This window comes from Rhinatrema bivittatum, chromosome 1 (genome assembly GCF_901001135.1).
Source record: "Rhinatrema bivittatum chromosome 1, aRhiBiv1.1, whole genome shotgun sequence".
In the NCBI taxonomy this organism is placed as follows: domain Eukaryota; kingdom Metazoa; phylum Chordata; class Amphibia; order Gymnophiona; family Rhinatrematidae; genus Rhinatrema; species Rhinatrema bivittatum.
The window spans coordinates 573,806,872-573,819,015 of record NC_042615.1 but is presented as its reverse complement, the minus strand read 5'-3'; the positions used below and the strand labels follow the sequence as shown (position 1 = coordinate 573,819,015).

General features: G+C 37.8%; 1 protein-coding gene across 10 annotated transcripts in view; it reads right to left on the bottom strand.

Annotated features, from left to right (window-relative positions):
* Positions 1 to 1,897: 1,897 nt before the first annotated feature.
* Positions 1,898 to 12,144, bottom strand: part of LOC115099952 (spindle assembly abnormal protein 6 homolog) — a 311,055-nt gene continuing 300,808 nt past the window's right edge. For all 10 annotated transcript variants that reach the window (XM_029618040.1, XM_029618030.1, XM_029618093.1 and 7 more), the window contains 2 exons: positions 7,149 to 7,237; positions 1,898 to 4,632 (listed from right to left, as the gene is read on the bottom strand). In XM_029618040.1, the coding sequence (XP_029473900.1) occupies positions 4,541 to 4,632; positions 7,149 to 7,237 (181 nt within the window). In that variant the 3' untranslated portion in view covers positions 1,898 to 4,540. The remainder of the gene's footprint in view (positions 4,633 to 7,148; positions 7,238 to 12,144) is intronic.

The window sequence follows — 12,144 nt, the reverse complement described above, 5'->3', positions numbered from 1 at the left end:
CAAATCCCTTTTCTTTCTTTTATTGCTGCTGGTTTTATTTTGCTGCCGATACTGGTGCTATGTTACATATTTACATTATTCTTTTGTAGTTTATGTGGTTTTATGTATTAGAATTTGCATGTTTTTTGTAATCTGCCCAGATCAATATCAAAAGCATAAGCTAAATAGTGAATTAAATAAAATAAAAAATAATCAGATGAGGTTTCACACTCAAAAGCTCTTTACCACATAGGAAAATGGCTAATTTTTTTTACTATGGAGCCAAGGTTTCCAGCTTTCTTCCATCTGCTCATACATCTAGTTTCTGATCTGTAGCATTTTGTATGGTCCCTCTCTCTCTGTCCGGTCTTGGTCCTTGGGATGTGGTTTAAGTACCTCTGGCAAGAAAGTTCCATTTGGTATAGAGTCTGGCACTACCAACAAGGACAGCTGGACTAACCATGAAGTTCAACAACTTTAATTGAACTCCTTAATTCCTGAACAGCTCAGCTAAGTTTTCATTGGAGTTTTTAAGCTTTGCAGTTTTGTTTTTTTTTTTTTTTTTTTTTAACTGTATGATAGATTTTTTTAAACCCTTTTTAATTATTGTCAGATTATACAGCTATACTTCTACATTTGCTAAATATCTGTACAACTGTTTTAAGTTGTCTATCTAAAAAAATGCATTATATAAAAGCTTCTAGTTTTGGCACCACCATTGGTTCTAAAATAATCTCAACCAGAATAGTTTTGTTTTCACTGATTTTTTTTTCTTTCTTGTATAAAAGTTTGCTGTTCTTTTTAAATCCTCCTCTATGGCAGGACTTTCATTCCTGCTCTGCAGGTTTTATTGCTTTTTCCTAGACCTCAGCTGTCTGCAGGTCTTGTAGTAGTAAATTCTCAGAAGCCTAGTTGGGGTGTAAATTAGTAAAAAAAAAAAGAGAGTTAGCATGTGCATAAGTTACCTATGTAATCTTAAGTGGATATTCAGCACCTAAAAATATGTCCCTAAATTCATCACACAGGTTTAGCCTTATATAAAGTGGCATGTCAGAGAATGGGGATGGGGTATTTTGAAAGCATACTATAAATTAGTGCATAACTTACATTTTCAAGCATGCTATTTATGTGCATAACTTTCTACCCCATTTTGCAATGTGTAAAGTAACTCAGGTATATTTAGGCTTCTAACAATACAATATTGAAACCTAATCTATGCAGATTGCAGGTAATTTGTATTTGAAAATCACAGATCTATGTCATTAGGAGCAGTAGGGAAAATGTATCCCCTAATGTACTGTCACAGTTCAGATCAAATGTAAGGTCCAGGTTCTCAGTTTTCAGGATGTGTCACATTAGCAGCACTTCAGCTTAAACAGTTTCCTTTGCTGGGGGAGCTAAATCACTGACAGACCACAATCCCACAAAATGTATGTGTGCAAAATATGCACGTACTATCGTTATTTATAAAATAGCATAGCCACAAATACCTGCTATTTGCACCCTTATTTTGCTATTTTTACATGAGAAACCCCTTTGAAAATGTACTCATTTTGACTCCCGATTCAAAATATGAAATGTGATGCAATGAAAGTTTTGGGAACTGGAAGAGGAGGAATAAGCAACTCCATTCCAAAGGGAGGATCACAATGAATGTTCTAAGGCAAAGCTGTGAACACGAGCTTCCATTTCAACAAATAATTGGCAAATGTGGTCATCACGAGCAATAGGCCCTTCAAGCTCCAATGGTAACCTCTAAGACTAGTATCGTAAAACCACCAGCCATAGTTATTAGTATAGTATCTTTGCACCTAGTATAAACTAGAAGTATATGGCTACTAACTGCTGTAAAGTTAATTTGCAGCACATACGATTTTTTTTGTTGTTGTTTTTAGAAAGAACTGATTCCATTTAATAATTAAAATAAAAACACATACTTTATTCATTCAATTATTAAATTCATATATTCATAGAACTTAATACAGAATCCAAAATGTTATCTTTGCATATAGTACCCGAGTCTTTAATTCAACATTTAATACACAGACTAGACTATGTAGGTGATTCATACCTTAGTCTTTAGAAACAAAATCATTTTATTGATGAAAAGTAACACCATGCTATCAAATTACCCACAGAGCACAGAATAAAAAGGATAGAACAAAATCTTGCTTCTATAATCATTCATTCTACTTATACAAACATATGGTCTACATTCTTTGGCCACCTAGAAACGGAGAACAGAACTAGGCTATTAGCTCTAAATATACCTAATCAGATTTTTTTCCCCATGTACAAGAAAACAATATTACAGCTAGAAAAAAAGGTATGTTTGTAACACTGATAATAAAATGAGATAGGTCTTGTTGGACAAACTGAGTTTGCAGCTTACACCTAAGGAGGAGCTGGTGTAAAGAACTAAAACTCAGCAGCAAGTTAATGAATGGAGATAAAACAGACAGAAACAGAATCCCTGAATTCTCCTATTTTCAGGGTGTGCTGTCATTACCACCCAATGATATTTAAAGATCAAGTTATAAATTTCTCAGATGTTGATTTGCAACTCTCCAAATCACATTAGAACTGATTGAAAATAAAGGGTGGCACAAAACTCAGATTACTATTCTATGTATTGACTGGTTACATAAATCAATACGTTTATCATCAAGGGAAACTTATTTTTAACAGAAGGGGAAACACTGTAGAAAATCTAGATATTATGCATGAGTTATCAAACGATTTATGACGGCAACAAAATCTTTTCCCTCAACTTCTATACGGTTATTTAATAACTTTAACATTTAATTGCCTAACTGCTCTGCACACTTTTTTCCTAGGTACAAAAAATGTTAGGTTTGTGTTCCAAATTATTATTTTTTTTTTTAAGAAATGAAGGGCTTATACATTTCTGTTCACTGACCACTAAAAATTCAAATTTGGTTGCGGGATGTCAAGCTATTTCCAAAATTCATGTTCTTTTAAAAGGAATCATAACTACATCTTGATCATAGTGTTTAATGAATTCTGTAACGCGCTCAAGACATTCAAAGAAGAATTTGAAGTGCTTTATAAACAAAAAAAATGATACTATCTTCATCTCTGCCTATAATCTGTACTTTGAGGGTCAGCATGAGAAAAGCTTATTTCTAAAAAGTCCCTATCCAGAAAGAACAAGAAGTGTGATTCTTCTGAGCATAAGAGAGGGAAGATGTGTCCTGCATCCAAAACACAGACATCTATAAAATAGAGAAGTGCTATCAAGGTCTTCATATTGTCATATCCCTAATATTCCATATGCATACTAAAGTTCATTCAATGCCGTTCACTGTTATTATCCAAGCCATTCACTTTATCAGTAAAATTGTTCATATTAAACTAGGTTAGCTTACAAAATACATGTCTATCTTTTTTCTTCTGGCACTAGTTCTAAAGTTCAACATACATAAAAACATTGCATTTCATTATTCACGAACAGATTAAAAAAAGTTTCAGTAATGGTGGGATGGTTTCCTAATGAAAGAGGTATGGAATGAAAAATAAAAGTGCTAGAGAGAAGAGTTTAGAAAATTAACCAAGATTAAAGGATCTTCAGGGTATCTCAAAACAAACAAATTAGGAACCTGCCTAAGACTGTAGACACAATGCTAGTACAAATTACGCATTCTTAAATGTTCATTGGGCATCAGTAAGAAAGAACAGTAGCAGTCTAGGGATGAGAAGAGAACCTAGTCTTGCTTCTGTCAAGTTAGGACCCAGGCTATCCCTGACTAGGCAGTCCCAAGAATAGCATAGACTGCATAATTCTAGCAAAAGCCCAACTTTTTCTGGAGGAAGAGGAATGGAAGCAGCACCAGTGTACATCAGAGGGGACTAAAGAGAGAAAAAATTCAAACCATCCCAGATCTGCCTGGGTTTTTCCCTTTGCAATTGATCTCGCATGATATATGTATTCCCTGCCTTTTTTTGCTTACAAATAAGTACCAATTTCATTTTGCACCACACTGCTAAGTCAACCCTTAACAACGCGTCAGTATCTCTTTTATTTAAAAAATAAATAACTTTTCATTGCTCAGTATCTTTCACTACTGGGATAATAAATATATTGTGTAGCACAGAATCTGAATTGTCCCCATTTCCTTTCAAAAACATGCAATGATTCAACAAAACACAAACACACCTGAAGAATTGTTATATGAAAGGCAAGATAAGTACGTAACTGCTCACATCATACACATCTTATTTTTGGACCAAGTACCAAAATCACAGAAAATTTGCTAACATACATTATATTTGAAATACTAATATTTTTGTGCTTACATTCAATTAGTTATAACTATATTGAAATGTGCAATAAGTGGCAAGAGCGTGTGCATAACATTTTCAAAGTTATGAAATTACAGACAGAATTACAAAAGGTTCATTTTAGAGTGACACAATGTTTTGGCAGTTTCAGTGAGCACCAAAGTTTAAAAAAAACAAAAAAAAAACCAAAGTTCAGTCAGACATGATTTCTCTTGTGTCAAAAATCAAATCACTTTTTGAAGAGATTTTCATTGTGTTTTTAAGATGCAGGAAGTCTTGGCTGCTGTCCTGGGAAGTATGCCGATATTGTTGCTGAACTTCCTTGTCTAGGTAATGTAGGCCTTGGTGGTACTGGAAGAAAAGTAAAATCATTAATAGAAATGATCTGATTCATTTTCCAAGATTCATCACCTGCAATTTACGACTGGGGGGGGGGGGGGGGGGAAGTTTCCAATCACTTGAAATTAGCTTCTTCTTTGCTTCTCTCTCTCTTTGCATGTTCTTTTCATTGGATAAATAGTTTTTTGCATCAAAATGTAATGCTTAGCGCCTCCCATAGCAGACCCAAAAACTAAGCTTTTGTTTTTGCTTAAAAGGATATATATAAGAGAGTAAATACAAAAACATGGTCCTCCACCTGCACCAATTAATTAAGACAACTGGCTTTTTTTTTAATTTTTTGAGAAACTGACACTGAGGAATCCTTACTATGTCACAGGGGCTACTGGTGCAATTGGTCGGCCCCTGTGACATAGTGAGGGCAAAGGCTATCGGCGCCATTTTGATTACTGGCAGCCGACGGCCCGAGTGCAGGAGATCATTCATGGACCCCCACTGGACCACCAGGGACCCGGGAGCGACCTCCTGCACTCGGGCCATCGGCTGCCGGCCATCCATTGCTCCTACCACGTGACAGGGGCCAACCAATGGCAATAGTAGCCCCTGTGACATAGTAAGGTCAAAGGCTATCGGCACTATTTTGAATACAGGGCCCCGGCACAGCGATCCCCGGCACAGCGGCCATTTGACGCTGTGCCGGGGATCGCGCACCGGCAGTTGCCGGCACTCACAACTTACTTCAGCCCCAAGGCTGAAGTACGTTTTAGAACAAAAGAAACAAAAGAAAAAGGTAGGGGGGGAAAGAGCGGGGGAGGTAGGGGAAGGGAAGGTGGGGATGGGGGTAGGGAAGTTCCCTCTGAGGCTACTCAGATTTTGGAGTGGCCTGGGAGGGAACGGGGGAAGGCAGCACGACTTGGGGTGTGCAAGGTGCACAATTCTGTACCCCCTTGCGCACTCATGTTATAAAATCGGGTGTACATGTGTGTGCACCGGGTAGCGCGCGCACATCTACGCCCGCATGCAGGTTTTAAAATCTACCCCTATATTGTGAAACACCTTTTCATCTATGTAATAGCTCTTGGCTGGCTGGATTTACCAGAAAATAAAGTTGAAGTTTGGTTTTGGAATTTGATACAAGATGGCAGTGTCCATATTTTGAGCCATACCAATCTTATGGATAGAGTCAGAGGTCATGGAGGTGATGAGGGGATGTCCTCCTTCTCCAGACTGTAAAAGACCCAAGAAGGATTGTAGTGAAAGCATGCTGTCCCATCAGGTCAACTTCAGCATATGTATGACCTAATTCAAAGAACCCTCACAAAAGATGTAAGGGATCACCCATAAATAACAGGGAATTTTCACCCATCATTTTGTGTACTCCATCAGGGGATACACTTATCTCTTGAACTAGAAATCAGCATCATAACAAAATGGAGGACAGCTATTAAAGACCAAATTGCCCCATCCTGTCTGCCAAATTAAAATCCCTCTACATTGGATAGATGAGCGTATAAAGTCCCACCATCTTTTCTTTTACCTGAATTCTCAACCCTTTACCCACATCTCTCTTTCCCCTCCTTTCCCCATCCATCAGTATCTCCATCTCCCTCCCTCCTCCTCAGTGCTAGGCCTGTGACCCTTGTTAGCTAAAGCCCTTTGTACAATGGGCTTCTCCCCTACACACCTGACAGGGCCACTTGCTCACCTTCTAAACACATTTCATTGCTTAGTCTCTCACTAGATTTCTCAGCCAGAATTCCAACATTTCTTATCAGTTGAATGTTTCTCTATCACAGCTGTTTAGTTTTCTCCTTTAAAACTATTTATTATAAATTTCATTTTTATACTTCAAGAAACAAATTCTCAAGAAGAATATTAAGAAAAAAAAAAACAACAGATCAAACATCCCCCCAAGAAATTAAAATCATTCTAATACATCTTGCCATTTTAATTCCACAATAAATATGACAATCAAAACTCAACTGAAAGAATTCAGACCAAAATGGTGAAAAAAGTGTTATATTTATTTTAATAGGACTCAAGGCAGAGAGGAGCCCTATAAATTCCAGGATACACTGAGGTATGGCCTCAGAGACAATCTTACTGTTTAAAAACAGAAAAAACTGGCCAGGATCAGAAAAGTATTGATAACATTCATATGGTTTCTAACCCAATTTCTTTTAATGAATAGAGCCCGTACTTACCCAATTTTGGAGGACACTGCCCAGCCCAGTTACATTTCCAAGGCTTGTATGTAGTCTAAAAGAGCAAATCCTCCCTCCATCCCCTTTTACCCCTAGCCTCCTTTCTGCAAATACCATACCTGGTAACTTTTGAGTTGCAGTCACCCGAAGATTCTCACACATATTCTGCCTACCCCTCCCCCAAAGGATAGACTCCAGCAATGCGCCCCTCCCCCCCGCTTTCCACCCCATCCAATCCCCACAACCGATCTTAACATTCTCCCCTTCCCTAGGCATCATAACACATGCTTTTCAAAATACTTTAACTACATTAAATTCATTTACCTGTACTTGGCACATTCAAAGGCTTTTGGCTCTGCACGGGTAAGCTGCCATTCTTTTTCAAGTACTTCATGTCTAAGCCATTTGAGTCACTACAAAACCAATTATTTAAAAGTTAACAAGATTAAGAGCCAAAAAAAAGAATCATCTCTGGGGGTAAAGAAAGTAGAGTATTAGTTGTCAGATACATTTATTTTCTAGATTGCCACCAAGTTTTATAGTATTAAATCATTGCATATATGAGACTAAGGATATACTGTCTGAAGTATATAGCTTGATGTCTAATGCTGAGAAACTCAGGACCTTGAAGGATAATATTGACTTCCTAGGATCAAAGATTCATTTCTAGAATTGAAGCAGCAAACTGTGTATTTTATAACAACCCAATTTTTTTTTTTAATAATCCTGGTGAATATGAGTATGAAACCTAACTCACAAGGAGCAAACAACGATCCTAATTCCGAACCTATCAATCACAAACAAAAGGGATCGACTTTTACTATATCAAAATCTTTCACCATCCGAAATGTTTAGGACGTATTCTAAATCATATTTTTGAAATGTTCAGATATAAGTTTTAAGATGAAAACGGGATCGCATCAGCAAGCCTTTTGACGACGTGCCTGGTGTTACCAAGCCGTCCGGTCTTATCTATCATCTGCGACCCGTTTGATGAAAAGTGTTAAGAAAATGTTCATGCTTCAAAATTCCTCAAGTCTGTCAAAGTGCTCAAATAGCCCTTAAGAGAGTCTCATTGGTGTTATATGCCGTGACCCTTCAGCGGCCGTGTTTCGCAGCATAGCTGCTTCTTCAGGAGTCATATATCTGAATGTACCAGTTGATCTTTCAAATTAGCACCCCGTGTAAAGGCAAATCTTGGTTTCTGCTGAAGCTCTGTGTGCAGTTGTAAAATATGCCAGTTGTCATTAATGATCCTTTTAACTTTTGTCATCATTGATGAATATGGTAGAACACAGGTAAGAATATCATCACTCCCTTTATCTTGTGGTAAGAATAGCCATTCTCGATTTGTGTATTTGGCTCTCTTATACGCACGCTTGATACATCCCTCCGTCCCTTGGGAGGCCACTCTGGTTTACACACCAGTTGTGGATCTTGCACAGTTTGCCACATAATGATCACCACATCAGTTTTGCATATTGAGAGACTGCATAGAAACATTTTTCTACAAAGTATTACAAATTGCCAATCAGCTGGTGTGGTTTACATTATCCAGTGCCCATGCAATTTGTGGTACGTGGGCAAAACCAAAAGATCTTTGAAGACTCGACTAATCGAACATAGATCCTGTTTGAATGTGAGTCGTATGACTGCCCCCATAGTACCGCACTGTGAAGAAAAGCAACATTCCTTTGATGACTTGAAGGTTTGCGTATTACAACAATTGATTCCCTCATGGAGAGGGGGAGATTTTGACAAGCAGCTGCTCAGAACTGAGCAACGGTGGATTCTTTATTTGAATACTGTAGAACCATTTGGTTTAAATAACATGCTAGAATTAAACATCTTCATCTAAGACTGACATAGCAGGGTATGAGCCGAGATGACCATCCCAGCATTCTGGATCACCATGGTAACGATAGACGTCAGTAAACGTCATGACGCTCGCAGAAAAGAGCGGGCTATTTAATCTCGGAGATGAGTTTGAAGCGGTCTCTAGCCGGCGTTGGTAAAGAAAACACTAAAGGAGACTTGTTTCCCGTATAAGTAGGTGGTTACCCCATCCGAAGCTAAGTATTACATTATATTACATTATCTATTTTTGATTGTTGATAATACTTTTCGTCTTTATAGCTTCTGTTGAGATATATGACTCCTGAAGAAGCAGCTACGCTGCGAAACACGGCCGCTGTCGGGTCACGGCATATAACACCAATGAGACTCTCTTAAGGGCTATTTGAGCACTTTGACAGACTTGAGGAATTTTGAAGCATGAACATTTTCTTAACACTTTTCATCAAACGGGTCGCAGATGATAGATAAGACCGGACGGCTTGGTAACACCAGGCACGTCGTCAAAAGGCTTGCTGATGCGATCCCGTTTTCATCTTAAAACTTATATCTGAACATTTCAAAAATATGATTTAGAATACGTCCTAAACATTTCGGATGGTGAAAGATTTTGATATAGTAAAAGTCGATCCCTTTTGTTTGTGATTGAATATGAGTATGAACCATTTTTTTTTCTCTTTTTTATATTTGTGTGTATAAATGTACTAATGATACTAATCATATATAATTACTTATGTTTGTGCATAAGCTAGAATTGTAAAAATTAAGAAACAGAAAGCTGCGCCGCTGAATATCCCCAGCTATCTTAAAGTTAGCCAGATAGGTATATCGGGCCAACTTCAGAACAGCCCTATGATGCGGCTAACTCTGGCCCACCCGGAAATGCCTCCCACTTGCCTCTAGAATGCCCTCGGACTTATATAGCTAAATTCTAATCTAATAAGTCTTTATGCGGCTAGAATTGAGCCACATATGGCTTTAAATATAGCTGGCTAGCCATTTAGAAGGATAACTTTTCAATTAAATGGTTGAATGTTTTTTTAATATTGACCTCCATTGTATGCAAATATATCTCATGCATACTCTTGTGGATGTCCTGAAAACCAGGACTACAGTTGCTTACCCTTATCTAAAGTGTATTGTTTGTTCCCTTTTAAGGTGTGAATTATTAAGGGCAAAGAGGAGAATTTAGTTTCTTCTGTTTCACCTGATCCACTAAATATACCTGAAATATGGGAGAAATCCAATAGTGACTTCATATCTAGGGCTTTGCCAGTTAATTTTGTTTTTGGAAATAGGAAATGGTTTCTGAGGAGGTATTTTCATCATATGAATGATTTATTTTAAATATGTTGATGTAATGTGTTACATGTGAACCAGAAAAGAAGAAAACATTTTCTACAAATTGGGAAACATGTTCTCAGGATTTGGACAGGTATCGCCAACTGAGAGGAGGAGCAGGAGAAGACAGAGAAGACAGAGATGTGACAAGAATAAGATGCTATTAGTGAGAGTGGAGATGACTTGATAAGAGGAAGAAAACTTTGAAGCTTAAGAGCAGTGGACAGGGCAGAAGAAAATGTCAGGTGTGGTAAAGAATGTAGAGAATGGGGACAGTGGACTTGGAGTTAGAAGTGGTTTCCAGCAAGGAATAAGATTGGGGGGATTAGCATCAGAAAGAGTAGATCTAGTGGAGTCACATAGGATCTCTTAGCATGGCTTCCAGTACCACTTTTATGCTGATAACGCCCAGATCTACACCTCTACACCAGAAAATTCAGCAAGAATCCAGTCCCAATCTGAATCTTGGCCCTCTTAGGCAACTTTCTCCCCATCTGTTCACATCAAACCATTACCCCTTCCAATCTTATCTCTAATTCTTTCCCTTCCCCCTCTTCTTTTACTTTCCCATGCTCCCTGTGGAATGCCCAATATTGCCAATGAGATTGCTCACATTCATGACCTCTATCATGAATATTCTTCATTTTTTTGACTTGACTAACACCTGGTTTTTCTCTAAGGGCTCTTCTTCATTTGCTGCTCTGTCATGGAGGTTATCTATCTTTTCTCCCCTATACTTCGCATAGTGGTTTATAGTAGTGGTAATGGTGGACTGCTGCTTTCCCCCTCCTGTAAGTTTCAACCCCTTCTTCCTCTTCAGTCGCAATCGCCCAATGCAGGTCTTACAAAATGCCCTGGCTAGGATTCTAACAGGCACAAAAAAATGTGATCATATAACACCAATACTGTTATCCTTACACTGGCTCCCAATTAAGTATCATATTGACTATAAAATTTTATGTATTTTACATAAAATCATCTACGGGGAACACACTGATTGGCTAAATGCTGCTATCTGCCTTCATACACCACAGCAAAGCCTAAGATCCACAAATAAAGGCTTATTAACCATCCCCTCGGTATAATCAGCAGAATTGAGTCAGGTCAGGGTGAGAGCCATATCACTAGCAGGTCCAAAAATATGGAATTCTTTACCAATAGAATTATGTTTATGGCCAAACAAAAAAAATATTTAAAAAACAGCTAAGACCAGGACCAAGAATAGCTTAAGACATAGCAGCCCACTCTTATCTGTTTACTCTATTTTATCTGATTAACTTTTAAGTTCTAATATGTTGTCTTAATTTATTTTTATATTTTATTAATTTGCTGTATTTTTTTTTAATTCTCTGTTTATTAATTTTTCAAATAATAATGTTTACAAGACATACAACCTTGAAAAGAAATAGAGCTGGTTACAAGTAAAAATATAATAAAGCCAATATACGATATTCTTTTAACATATTATTCACAAGCTCCATAAAGTCCACAATATGGATCCACCTGATAGCAAAAGGAAATTATTTCACAATAGTATGAGAAAAATAAAGACATTAATTATGGTTAAGCGACCACGGATTTCAAATTTAGAGACAGACCTCAACCTACAATAGAAGAGTCAGAAGGGACAGTCTCAGGGCCTGTAATTACAGATACAGGTTTATCAGATAGAAATTGTGATAATTGGAAAGGAACAAAAAATATGTATCTTAAATCTTTTTAACTAACTATGCATTTGCAAGGAAATTTTAATACAAATGTTCCTCCTATCTGCAAAACTCTCAAATGCATTAAAAGGTAGGGGTGTGCATTCGGATTGACCGCATTAGTAAAACGCAACTCATATTTTTTTTTTACTTAAAAAATTGATTCGACATAAACGATCGGATTTCCCACATATCGAACATAGATATGTTCGATATGTGGGAAATCGCGATTGTTGAGCCAAAATAAAAATATAAACCCCCTCACCCTCCTTAATCCCCCCCCCCCGACTTACCACAACTCCCTGGTGATGGAGCGAGGAGTGAGGACGCCATTTCTGCAATCGTTGGCGAGAAGCATGTGACGTCGGCGGCACGTCGAGTGACGCCGGCGTCACGTGATTCCCGGCTCGTTCGCGCCG